General features: G+C 41.8%; 1 protein-coding gene across 2 annotated transcripts in view; it reads right to left on the reverse strand.

Annotated features, from left to right (window-relative positions):
- Positions 1-7,122: 7,122 nt before the first annotated feature.
- ROR1 (receptor tyrosine kinase like orphan receptor 1) overlaps positions 7,123-14,365 on the reverse strand; it is a 469,060-nt gene continuing 461,817 nt past the window's right edge. For both annotated transcript variants that reach the window (XM_024990121.2, XM_015465329.3), the window contains one exon: positions 7,123-10,879. In XM_024990121.2, the coding sequence (XP_024845889.1) occupies positions 9,452-10,879 (1,428 nt within the window). In that variant the 3' untranslated portion in view covers positions 7,123-9,451. The remainder of the gene's footprint in view (positions 10,880-14,365) is intronic.

The following is a 14,365-nucleotide window of genomic DNA, read 5'->3' on the forward strand; positions in this document are numbered from 1 at the left end:
AATAATGTATTCCTTTATGAAAATTGTTTAACACACATTGAATAGTGACAGCAACGTTGTCACTTTCTGAGCACCTCCTATGTGCCAGATACTTCTCATGTATGTGTATATGTTCTCATTAAATGCTTATATCAACTCAAAGACAGATATTAGAGAAAAAATATAAAATCGTATGCCGTGTGTGCTTAGCCGCTCAGTTGTGTCCGACCCCTTGTGATCCTGTGGACTATAGCCTGCCAGGTTCCTCTGTCCATGGGGATTCTCCAGGCAAAAATACTGGATTGGGTTGCCATGCCCACCTCCAGCGGATTTTTCCAAACCAGGGATCAAACCCAGGTCTCCCACAGCTGATTCTTTACCCTCAGAGCCACCAGGGAAGCCCAAGAATACTGGAGTGCGTAGCCTATCCCTTCTCCAGAGGATCTTCCCGACCCAGGAATCAAACCAGGGTCTGCTGCATTGCAGACGGATTCTTTACCATCTGAGACACCAGGGAAGCCATAGACTATGTTTTTGAGAACTCTTGTGTCAGGCGCTCTTCTCTGCAACTCATGTTCCTCACCTTCAATTCTGTGAAGTGGATACTTTCTCGGGTGAAGAAACAGCAGTTCAGTAACTTGTGTAAAGTCATATGATTACCAAAGAGTGAAGGGGAGGTTTAAGCCCAGGCAGTCTGACATCAGGACCTTTAATCTTAACCTCTATGCTACAGTTACACCATTTTGTGGATAAGGAAGTAGAGAGTGCCTTACTTATTCAAGGTCTTTCGGCTCATACGTGGGAGAAGTTGAGATGTACATGTGCCTGTTCTCTTCTCTTCATCCAGGGTCCATGAAGCGGGGGTGGGTGGACATACAGGGTTGGATTCTATGTCTGAGGAATGAATTTATAGATTGTAAGGTCACTTTTATGGCACATTCAGGGGTGGTCTTGAGAATTTAGGATTTTTAGAATCTCCCCAGACAATTGTCATAATGACAGGGTTTGGCAGCTATTACTCTATTGTGCAGCTGGGTAATGTTTCATTCCTGGTGCTATCTTTGGCTGATGAGTAGGTTATTTAGGGCAGTATGTCAAACCTAAGGCTAACTCTGAGCTCAGCTGGGAAGAGCACCAATTAGTGATTAGCTGCAAACACAGGAGACTAGTGCCCTGGGTTTGCTAAACGGACTGTGTGCCCTCAGGGCTTCCACGGGCTGGGCTGGTACTGGTGTTCCTAACTAGGATTTGCCCCCTTCCCTGGAAGAAGATCCTCCATCCCTGCCGCTGACTGTGATGCTGTGGCTAGTTGCGACTCTCAGTAGGTCAGGATTCATCATCCATGTCCTCTGATCAGGTTTGGGCTCAGAGTTGGTGTTGACCAAGAGGATGTGAGATGGGCACATAATATACAGCATGTCTGAGCACAAGTTTTCTGAATGTGTTTCAGTTCTGCCCCTTGCTCTTTTCCCTGTGCCATGACCACAGCACACAGTACACTGTTCTAATCCTACATCACAGGACACAGCCTAAATCTACATCATACACCACAGGACACAACCTTTACAGTACACTGTTCTAAATCTACATCACAGGACACAGACTCAATCTTAACCATTTGGCTGCCACAGCCAACAACGTGTGCCCTAGGACTGGGAAACTGCTCCGCTTTTCCATAAACAAGGCTGCATTCGACACTGGTGTCAACCAGGGCCATTACTCTGTACATTAGCCAGTGATCAGTGAACTGCTTCCCAGTTCTACATGGGACCTCCAGTCTCTGCTTGGGCTCTTTGGGCAGGCACCTTGGCCTGAGCTCTATTCAAAGCTAGAAAAGGGCATCTGAAGGAACATCTTTGGGTGCCATAAAATCGAACTGAACTGCCCGTATCTCTTGCTGTGGACACTTCTCTCACTTGATTAACCGCTGCTCCGGTCTCAATTGCCTCCATAGCTCTAGGAGCAGAGCATTGGGCTATTTATCAATTTTATTTCTGGCAATTCCTGCTGCCAGAAAATTGGGCCACATTTGCATTCATGCCATCCGGACAGGGTCTTTCCCAGCTTGGCCTCCCTTCAGGGTCTTCATGCTCCTAACACCTTTGGCCTGCCACTGCCCCTCTATTTCTCCCAAGCTAGCCACCATTGAGGTTATAGATGGGGTGCCCCAATCGGGTGCAAGAGTAGCAGTCAAGGATCCAGAAGTGGTGGATGAGGCATTGTTCAAAATGGCGTCTTTCATGCCACCAGTAAAATGCTTGTCATCTGGGTCTCGGATATTTGGGTTAAACATTGATTGTTTCACACCCAGTTCTCTCACAACTTGGGTCAACTCGGCATAGGTATACCATTTACTCACAGCATCTGGGAGCTCTCCCACGTTCACCCAAAGGGTGCGGATGGCGGCATTAATCCATTCCATCCAGGTGTGTGTTTGGTTAAGGACCCCCTGAATGAGTTGCCTAGTGTTCTGCAACCTTTGTCTTAACGAGGGGTGAGGGGTTAAAGATGCCAACCATGCTATGTTGTCCTTGAACAAATGATACCCTCCACCCCTGTGTCCCAGAGTCTCAAAAGCCATGCTGCCAAGGGTTCCCCTTGCTTTTGCTAAAATTGCTTACCCAACTCGACCAACTCCGCCTGAGTATACAGTTGATATGTCATGAGCTTAGTCACTTTGGGGGCCCCTTGAGGATGTCCCCCGGGGCCATGGACTGCTCATGTTCCACTTTCTGCTCTACAGTGGGCCTGCTAACAAGCGAGGACCCATGGTCTCATGATGTTCATTGTCACTGACCCTCATTACCTCATAGTTCCAGGCGCTGGGTTCCTCAAGGCCAGGCATCTCTTGCTTCAGCGTGTGCAGACGCTGCTCTAGCTCTTCCTTTGTCTCTGAAACTCGTGCACTTGTGCAGCATGATGGAGAGCACGATCCATATTGGCCTTCAAGGTAATCAAAGAAACCCACCCCACAGTGCCGGCAGCAGTACACGCCGCTTTGTTTGGCAAACGGGAACTCAGCCCCTGGAATGCCTCTTTAATCCTATCTGGTGACCCATCCACCACCTCCCAGTCTTCCACTGGCACCCATGCCCGGACGACCGTGGCCACCAGCTAACACGTGCTGTGTGGTGGCCCACTGGCCTCCTTCTTCCATTGAAGCCTCAGGCTCCCCTACCTGCTGGGTATCCTGCCGACGACACCAATTGTCTCGCTTCTCACACTGGCTTGCTGAACCCAGGGTGGGCAAGGCGTGAATGGGGAAGCTGGGAGAAAACTCCAGGAGCCCTCAGAACACCAGATATATTTATTGTCTAATGGCGGTGGAGCGGCAAAAGGGGTTTCTCAGGTGGGGCTTATGTTCAGTTTACAGAACAAAAGAGGCTCATGGCCAAGCGGGTACATCACGACACGCATGCACAGTGCTGTGTCATCTCAGCTGTTACATAAGGATATATTTGCAAAACGTGGGGTGAGAGAGCCTGCCCAGCGCCACCCTGGCTACTTTGCTCTTTCCCTACAGGGAGTTTCAGTTTCAGCTCCTTTCAAGTGATTTTAAGGGACAGTGACCCAAAAGAAACCTTTCAGGTAATTGTATTAGAATAGACCCCAGTGATAACTGGAGTTATCATCCTAATACTCAAGGACTACAGTGGCTTAGGAGGACTTGTCACCGAATGGAGCCTGATCTCCACTTATTTCTGATACAAGGGTCTCTAGGGCCAGGAAGAGCTTGAGCACTAATCTATGGCTTTGTGCTGTCAGTTCTGGTGTTTCACGTGTGTATTTGAATTTACATTTAATAACACAGGTCCATGAAGATTGTTTAGAACCACTTTGCTTCAAATTTAATATCCCCTCAATTATCTTTATTTCAGCATGTTGACCTCTTAAAATATTGACCTTCTAAAAAGTATAAGTACATAATATGCATGCATACTAAGTCACTTCAGTCTTGTCAACTCTTTGTGACCCCATGGACTGTAGTCTACCAGGCTCCTCTGTCCATGGGATTCTCCAGGCATGAATACTGGAGTGGGTTGCCATTTCCTCCTCCAGGGGATCTTCCTGAGCCTGGGATCGAACCCACAGCTCTTATGTCTCCTGCATTGGCGGGTGGATTCTTTACCACTACCACCTGGGAAGGCCTGTAAGTACACAATGCCCTATCCATTCTTAATGAGGGGCCTTTCTCCTAATTGAACCATTCTTGGATAAGAATAGCAAATAACCTGGTCACTTGGGTAAGGATCAGCATGATGTCAGGCCTGGTTAGTGAATGTCATAGTCCTTGTGTGAATAAGCAATTCATGGTGCCTAAGATTCAACTAGTCATAAATGTGTCAAATGACCTTCTTGTATGTCTCTGTGTTTTTAAGCCTTCCCAGTCTAATTTCCCAGAGGATTACATTGATGTTGGGTGCTTTGATGGTTTGTAAGGCTTTTCTTCCTCTGCATTAACAGGGTCCTAATACTCGACATTTATGGTAACAAATTTTGGGTGCAGTCATCTTTTGACTGCAAAATTTTCCTCTTATCTGTGTGCTCCTTTGCTCCTTCTGCTCCTCTTATATAGCATTTCTGCTTTGGTGTTTGAACTATTGGTTGAAAAAGATGCTGTATAAATTAAGAAGAGTCTGAAAGTCACCTCTTGCACCTCCCTTAGCTCTTCTTTTCGGTCCTCGCCCAGAGTTCTTGGGCTCTAAAGGCAGTGGGGAGCATAGTGGCACAGAAAAGTCCACAGGCCAGCCAGTGGGGACTGATAGATTGTAGATGGCAAAGGAACACAGCATAACCAGGCTCAGATGACTGCATCCAGCCAACTGGGTCAGGTTGTCATAGGAAGCTCAGGGGTGGCGGGGAGCCTCTGTAGTTGCTTCTGCTTGATGCTTACTTGGAGCTGGGCCTTCCATCCTTGCAAGAAAGACCAGCCTAACCTTGACCTCAAGTTGCAAAACAGAGGACAGTTACTTTAGTTGTGTTAATCATCAGTACAAGGAGCCAAAAAAAGGTACATTAAGAAACCAGCTCTTTTGAGCCTGTTCATATGAAAGAAAAAGATTTCAGTCACCATCCAACATTGTGGGCTTGAGTGAACTAGACAAGGAGTATATTTTTGGAAAAATCTAGGTACTGTTACTTCTCCATTCCAAGTGAACAACTACAGAAAAATATAATCAATTGTCAAATGCTTAATCCAAACATTTTTAGCTTTGAATTTTATGTTGATGCCTTTTATTATTTTTTAAAATTAGAGTATAGTTGCTTTACAATGTGTTAGTTTCTGCTGTATATCAAAGTGAATCTGTTACATGTATACATATATCTGTTCTTTTTGGGATTTCCTTCCCATTTAGGTCAGCACAGAACATTGAGTAGAGTTCCCTGTGCTATACAGTAGGTTCTCATTAGTTATCTATTTTATACATAGTGTATATATATCAATCCCAATCTCCCATTTTTTCCCATCCCTCTTTTCCCCCTTTGCTTTGCAAATAATAAGTTCATCTATACGATTTTTCTAGATTCCCACATGTAGGCATTAATATACAACATTTGGTTTTCTCTTTTGAATTTTTGCTGAAGCAAAACTTGACTACCTTTAAGGGGACTAAAGCATTTGAAATGCTATTAAATGTTTATATGCACATTACTGAGGATGTAATGAGCATCCTCCCACCTTCCACCCCTAGACTTCTAGGCTGGTTCTCTAATCCTCAATCTTTAGACAATAGAAGGGCTTGTTAAAGCACAATTTTGGGAACATGCCCCAGAATTTCTGATTCATTACTTTGAACTGGGGCCTGTCAATGTGCATTTCTAACAAGTTCCAAATCTGCTGGTCTGAGGACACTTTGAGAACCTTTGTGTTCGGTAACCATCTTTGAAGGTGTGTAGATAACAGAGCTCATCTTTAATTAGTACTGAGAGGTTTGTAGGAGGCATTATCTGAGGTAGTGCTGTGAGCCTGCAGATGTTGATAATTAGGGATTTAAGGGTAAGTCCCCCCATCCCAGAGTTGAAGGAATTGGGAATGGTGGGAGGGGAAGAGCCTGGAGACATAAGAAGGAAATGGGAGTGAAGGGCAGACTGAGGAATTCAACTGAGAGGGAAAAACCCAACCTGACACAGATCTCACTGACATGTGAAGTGATTGCTTTATTGAGTTTGATCGCTGAGGTGGTGACAAGAGCTATACCTAAAACATATGGATAAGGCCCTGAAGGTTTTATTGTATCCCCTTCTGTATTAAATAGCAGAAATGGACAAGTTCTTTGAACTTTCATAATGATACTCATTTTCTTTGACAGTGTGTATTAATCGCCAGATGGGGAGTTCTTTCTTTTGGGCAAATAAGGTCATAAAGATAAGCTGTGACAATGAAATGGCCACATTTCTTTTATTTTATCAATATGGTTGGAATCTAAGTTGAACACGATAAGATGTACTCAGCTTTTTCAGAGTTCTAAGATGAGTTTTGATGTCTCAGTTCATACGGAAACATCAAGGCAGAAAAAGATTCAACTTTAAAACCCAATTTTGACAATCCATTCAATTGTCAAGTAATTACTCAATATATTATTTTGATTTTAAAAATTTAAATCTTGCCATCTATAGGTGGGTGATATATGGTCATAAAAATCACTGGAATTCTTCCTTCCACTTGTGGTCACTAGCAAAAGAATGTTCAAGTCTATTATAACAGCTTACTTGAAAAAAAAAGCATTTCAATGAAATAGCAGTAAATAGAAATTATGATTCCTCTTTCTATGAAATGTCAAACATTAGGAGAAATAATATTAAAATTGCCAAATACCTCCATGATAGCAATATTCAGGAAATAGTTTATGGTAAACATTTTTAATAAACAGCAGCATAAAATAATCAGTGTTTAATATCTCTGGTGTGTGAAATACAAATGCATATATCCTCAATATAAAATAGGCTTCTTGTCATTACAATTTCATGCTTGTCTATTTGAAATGCCCATAATAACAAATCAAACATTAAGTAATACAGTGATTAAATGCATGCAGTGAAAATAAGGAAAGATAGGGCAAGATATCTGAGTAGTGCCATTATATATTCGAAAAAAAAATCTATGTCGAGTTAGAAACAAAGGAAACAAGGAAACAGACCAGATATAAAAATGCAGAGATATATTTCATTTCTGTGATACAAACCATAAACATAGTTTTGTGCAAAAAAGGGAAAAGATCTGAAAATAAAGTCATCTTACAAAATGTTGTCCACAAAGCGAAAGATATTTTTCAGTCTGTGAAAAAATACTATTTTAATACAAAAGGGACTGTGTTATGCAGTATCACAGTGCTTTATAAAATACATTATTACAAGTGGTTTTGAAATTTAGTTTGTTCACCTTAATGACTTCAGTAATTATAAAATGTTTAAAATAAATGTTATAGTTCTTTATAAAAAACTAACTTGAATTTATTTTTTACCCATAGTAATGTTTTTCCAGAGTAGATATTTTACTGGCTCATGGAATGCTAATTTCCCTTTAAGGGACTCCTAGAAAAACTCAGATTCACTGAAATTGTGTTTCCTTAAAATAATAAATATTCTTGGAAAACAATTGATTGTCATATGATATACAAAATTGTGGTTGAATCTTCATCATTAAACAGTTGCATAGCAACAAAAGGATACAAATATTCGCCTTTACCTAAAGTTAAAAAAATGTAACTGCTGAATCAGCTTATTTATGCCGTAAAATTGTATTATTTCCAAATAAATCTGAATATAGCCAATTTTTTATGTTCACAATACCTATAGGTCCATATTTGTTGTCTGAAGATTCATTGTTTGGGAAAATTGCCACACATTTTTGTAAACATATTTCTTTGAATTTGTTGTTTTACAAAATTGAAATGTCAATGTGCTTCTAATTATCCTACATTCTCTTTATCAAATATTATTGCCAGGAATTATTTTATATCCTGTAAGTCTCTTTGTAAGTCTCTTCAGCTGTAAAATTTAAAAAAAAATGAGACTTTGAGACGTTGTTCTTAGAATAAAGGAGTTTTTTTTTTTGTTTTTGTTTAACAAGAGAAACATCAATCATAGTATTCCTTTTTATACAGAACTTGAAACCCATAAGAACTCTAAGTTTGGCAAAAGATGTCTAGCAGGTCAGGCATGAGATGCACATTTGATACCTTCTTCTAACTAAGGCAAAAATGATCATTTTGCTTCTATTTACCAGCTTAAAAAATTCAGTTCATGGTAAATGTTTGCTGAGAACTCAGTACTTGGTTTTCAAAGATATGTAATATTTTGCAAATAGAATTTATAGTCTTTGGATTCCAACTAACTCTATGGATAAATTGTCATATAACTGTTGGTGTTGGAATAAAATCTGTGAACATTTCCAGATAAGAAAATAAAGTGTGAGAAACTTTAAATTAACTAGATATTGATAACAAAGAGTTCCTCCTGCCCCAGAGTCCACTGATGGTGTGCACTCCCATATCTTGGACAACTCATATGCAGGAGGAGGCAAGCACAGATGATCTGGTCTGTAGCCACACCTCTATTCTTCAATGTTATTGGTCCAGGGAAGCTTCTGTGAGGCTGTCCCCATGGGAACCCTGTTCCCTTCCCACGGATGCTGATCTAGGCCAAGAGGCCACTTTTCTGACTATGCTGCCTTTGGTGCCTCATTTCTAATGCAACACAGAGAACTATCAACCCACAATCAACTTCAGCATCCACATGTAGCCTTCTTATGATCTGATGCCCTAGTTATTTCAAGGGCTTGTGTAAACACACTGTGGAAAGGCCTTCATGATCAACAGAGGAGATTCACAGAGAAGCGTACTCTGCACCCTCCAAGAAGCCCCACTGTATAGAAGGCTTCAGAAACTTAACACTTGTCTTAGAAACTTACACTTGTCTTAGAAACTTATACTTGTTTTATGGCTCATTTCCATTTGGGATTTTAAATTTGGCCTAAAGTTTCCTCATTGATTCTGAACATCACTTCCACACAAACATGCACAGAATCTAAATTGAATCAATGTAATTCCTGAACATCTGTCCTGAAGAAAAGACAGCAGGTAGACAAATTCTACGGTATATACATTTTGGAGAGAGAACAGTCATGGTGACCAAAGGTGAATACATAAAGCACCATTTGACTTTCCTTTTTGGTTTGATACTTAATCATAAGGTCCTTTTCCTCTTCACTGGTTTACAGTGTTCAGTACTTGAAACCAGATGTCCCAATCCCAATGCCAGGGCATACACCCTGATGGAGTGTTGATCCCACAAAGTTTCTTTTCTGGCTGGTGTCTGCCCTGGTTGGTAAGACACAGTTAAACTTCACAGAAGATACTTGTTGCAGTGTCTGCTAAATGAGAACCTTACTTTAATAAAAATATTTGAATAGAAATATTTTCTACGACTTTCTAGTTTCTCCTGTATACCACATTTACAAAAGTCGTGCATTTTACAGTTCTGCAGAAATCATAGATTCGGTGTGTCCATGAATGTTGGGGTCTCCTAGCAAAGACGGTTGCTTTGAGTCTATTTTGTAGGGTTTTTGAGATTTGTTGCCAAAAACGGTGATACCCATCCCACTGGGATGATTTGGAATCGACATGTGTGGTAGTAAGGGAATATTTGCTTCCTGATTGGATCCTGATGAAGGCAAGCTGGTCACGTGACCAGTACTGGTTGACCCACTGGCACTGCTGGGGGACCGACTCTTGGGAGGTGGGCAGTGCTGAATCACTCTGGGAGGGCCTGCTGGCTGATAGTGGGCAGCTGGAAACGCAGCATATCCAGGAGGTATTGGGTATCCATTGATGGGGATGAATCGCTGGTTCTGAGGTATTGGTGGGCTGATGAAACCAGCAATCTGGCCCTGTGGTGTAATACCCTGGCTCGGGAACATATAATTGGGATATCTGGGATTACTGAGATTACTCACTGGGCTGGCACTAAGGGAGGTTGTCTGAGTGGTGGCATTTCCGCCGGAAGGAGTGGTAGAGCTGGTATGACTTGAGAGTCCCTCCCAGGACCGAAGTCGGACATGAATATCTTTAAATCTTGGTCTCCTGGAAGGAATCTCATTCCAACACTCTGTCATGAGGCTGTACATCCTGGGTGGGCAGTCTTCAGAGCATGGCAACAGCTGTCGTTTTCTCACCATTTCGATCACTTCCTGATTACTAAATCCATAATATGGCTGGAGTCCAAAACTGAAAATCTCCCATAAGACAACTCCAAAAGACCAGATATCTGAATCAGAAGAGAATTTGCCATACATGATGGCTTCAGGGGGCATCCAGCGAATGGGCAGCAAAGACTTACTCTGCACCCTGTAGTAATCAGCAGAATATATTTCTCTGGAAAGCCCAAGGTCTGAAATCTTCACGTGAAGTTGCTCTCCAATTAAAATATTGCGAGCTGCAAGATCCTTATGAACAAAGAAGTGACTAGACAGGTATTCCATGCCAGCTGCAATCTGAATTGCAATGTGTAGAAAATCTCCGTGATCCAGGCTGGATTTTACAGTCCCATCTTCATCACTACTGCAGCCAACATCCGAATGTGGGGACCGCATGATGAGGAACTCATGGAGATCTCCCTGATTCATGTACTCAAAAAGCATACACACAGGTTGTTCCTGAGTGACAGCCCCTAGAAGGCATACAATATTGGGATGGTGTAGTTCAGCCATCAGGGAGGCTTCCTGTTGAAATTCTGTCCATTGCTGGGGGTTGTTATAGTCTTTCAAGGTCTTTATAGCAACTAACTGAGCATGGTCCATGCCTGGGAGATAGAGATGGCCCTTATAGATCTTTCCAAAAGCACATTCACCCAATTCTTCCATAAAACGTACAGCGGAAAGAGGCAGCTCTTTAGCCTTGCTCTGTATGGAAAAGAAAAGAAAAAAATGTTGTTTAAAGCATTTCCTAAGGCAAGATATGCTGGCATCTGAAAGGAGGGATGGGTTATATCGAGAAAGGTTCTATATATCAAATTAAATACAACGTTGTACATCTAGAAGTCTTTAAAATTGTTGGCTGCAACTTAGCCATAGGCAAATTTCTGTCCATCATTCACCTATCCCTCCATCCACACCCCCTGCTCCTACAGTGCTTTATTGCTATTGCCTAGAATCTTCCTACTCAAAGGGTGGTTTTGGGAAAAACAATATCAGCACCACTTGAAGCTCATGATAAATGCAGATTCTTGGGCCCACCTTAGACCTACAGAATCAGGGTGTGCATTTAATAAGACCCCAGGTGATTTTGGTGAACACTGGAGTGTGAGAAGAAGTGCTGCAGAGGATACAGCCTTCATGCTTAGCCTGGCAGTTCAGAGTATCTGTGATTTGCTCTTACCCTTGCTACCCCTCTACATGATGGCATCATTTAGCTGAATAGGTTTCCTTATCATCCACATGCAAACACCATGCATGTTCTTGCCTTACACCGTTGTTCTTCCAATGCTGTCCTATTTTTAAGGTGTATATTGAGCTAAAAGCCAGAGAAACCAAAATAAAAGACTGTTCTGAGGTGCCCATAGTAGAGATGGGGAGGTTTGGAAGGGGCTCCTCTCTACTTTTCGAATCCTTGCTCTGAAACTCCCCCAACCACTCTGGTCTTTGCCTCTTCTACAATCCCTCTAGCTTTATAGTCCGAATGTCGCTACGTGCAGGACACAGTGAGGTAACTGGTTACTTGCATGATCTCTGCAGACTGATAGTTCAAGTTGAAATTCTGCCCTCTCTACTCACCAGCTGTGTGACCCTGGGTACAATATTGAACCACTCTGTGCTTCAATTCTCTCATCTATAAAATGGGATGATAATCATTGTACTTATCTTGTAGGGTTTTTGCAAATTTGCATGATGTCTGGAACATGACAAGGGCTGTTTAACTTTTAAATTATTATCTCGCTGTTGCTATTCTTTTAATGAAAGAAAAACAACATTTGTCCATTTTATATTTTGTCCTTTCAATCAGATTTCAATGTTTTGAAGGGAGCCATTGCCTTCAAACCGACTGATTATCTCTACAGCTTTGCAAGTGAATTATTTACTGATTGACCTTAAAACAGGAGAAAGCAACTAACACACAATGAAAATAAGTATTAAGTTGTGACATTTAATATTGAAAGTAAATGTCTATTATGTTATGTGTTTTTACTATTTTTGAAACTCACCTCCAATCTATCCTGAAGTTTAACCTAATTTGTTATGGAAAAAGTTTAAAAGCAATGTGTTTGTACATAAACTGGTTTTTTAAAATAATCCCTTTAAATGGACTTTAATCCTTATTTTTTAGAAAAATACTGCTGAGAGTATCCCAATTGAAGTTTACAATTCTGCAAATACATATGGAATTCAGAGCTCTGTGCACAGTTTAACAGTTTGGAAAATTAAGTATAAAATTTCTCCAATTCAAACTCTGCTAATCTAGAATTCATGATGATTAGCTCCGTTCTAGGCTGATATTTTCCAGGGCAAAATGCCCATTAACCTAATGATAAGTGTAAATAAACTTGCAGCAAGATACCCACTTAATTGAACACAACAGAACTGAGGGTTTCCCTCAGAAGTTTTCTTAATGATTTAAATGAATCCAATTTATGGGAAAGTCCCTTGAATGGCACGGAAGGTATTACTTTTGATCTAAACAGGATCCCCATGCTTTTGGTATTAGAGAAAGGTAACGGTGGGGTAATAAAGTACTTCTGAGGGAAACTGGGATGAGGAACTAAACTCAAGGAATATAAACTGATTAAGCTTCCCAGGTGGTGCTAGTAGTAAAAACCTGCCTGCCAGTGCAGGAGACACAGATGCAGGTTCAATCCTTGGGTTGGGAAGATCCCCTGAAGGAGGGCAGAGCAACCCACTCCAGTATTCTTGACTGGAGAACCCCACGGACAGAGGAGCCTGATGATCACAAAGAGTCAGACATGACTGAAACGACCTAGAATGCACATGCTCAATGAGGATTTAGGACTCCCCCACTGAAGCAAACCCATAGGCAGTGTGGGATAATTCAAACCATGTGACCTTTGGACTCATATCAACACAAATCTGAATTTGCACTTTGGATCTGCTGCTTTTCATTAATAATAGTTAATATTTATATAGCATTTACTATGCGCCAGACACTGTTCTAAGCACTTGACAAATATCCTGGTGGCTCAGATGGAAAAGAATCCATCTGTCATGCAGGAGATGTGCAGGGTTCCATCCCTGGGTTGGGAAGATCCCCTGGAGAAGGGAATGGCTACCCACTCCAATATTCTTGCCTGGAGTATCCCATGGACAGAGGAGCCTGGTGGTCTATGGTCCATGGAGTTGCAAAGAGTTGGACACAACTGAGCAACTAACATTACTACAACAATCCTGTGGGATAAGTCCTGTATTATAGGTGACTGAACTTGGGTGACTTAACTTCTCTAAAACTCTATTTCCACATCTATAAGATAATATAATATCTAGCCTCCATAATTACAGTAGGGATTAAATCCAACGATGTATGAAAGTAATTTCCACCTAATAAGTGGTCTTTAAATCAATTTTATTATCCATATTAGGGAAGTAATCCAAAAAGTTGAGTCAATGCAAATGATTTAGATCCATTTACAGCCTTAAATAGGGCTTCCCTGGTAGCTCAGTTGGTAAAGAATCTGCCGGCATGCAGGAGACCCTGGTTCAATTCCTGGGTTGGGAAGATCCCCTGGAGAAGGGATAGGCTATCCACTCTATTATTGTTGGGCTTTCCTGGTGGCTCAGATGGTAAAGAATCCACCTGCAATGTGGAAGACATGGGTTCAGTCCCTGGTTTGGGAAGATCCCCTGGAGGAGGGCATGGCAAGCCACTCCAGTATTCTTGCCTGGAGAAACTCCATGGATAGAGGAGCCTGGTGGGCCACAGTCCATTAGGTTGCAAAGAGTCGGACATGACTGAGCAACTAAGCACAGCACAGCCCAGCCTCAAATAGCTCTAGATAGCCATATATGTTTAAAAAAAAAAAAAAAAGGAATGTTTAAGTTTCTTGTTAATCTTTCTTTGTACTCCTGTAGTTTTTTTTTTTTTTTTTAATTCTTTAAAAATGACAGAGAGTCTGTCTTGGAACCTGCGGGTGGGTAAGAATTTGAGTGTCCTGTAGCTTTTTCCTCTGAGGATTCTGGAAGATGCAGATGGAGGCAGAGGGAGCAAAAAAACCCATGGGGAAGAGTAGATGGTGGCAGATGGGAAAGGAAGCAAGCAGGCCAAACTTATGTGGATGGGAAGAGAAGAGGAGGTGGACAGGACTTTGGCGCTGGCCTGACACATGGCCCCTGGGGCTTCATGGCTAAGAAGGCCGGCTGCATTCCCCTACACTGAGGTAAGCA

The sequence above is a fragment of the Bos taurus genome, chromosome 3 (genome assembly GCF_002263795.3).
Source record: "Bos taurus isolate L1 Dominette 01449 registration number 42190680 breed Hereford chromosome 3, ARS-UCD2.0, whole genome shotgun sequence".
Classification (NCBI taxonomy): domain Eukaryota; kingdom Metazoa; phylum Chordata; class Mammalia; order Artiodactyla; family Bovidae; genus Bos; species Bos taurus.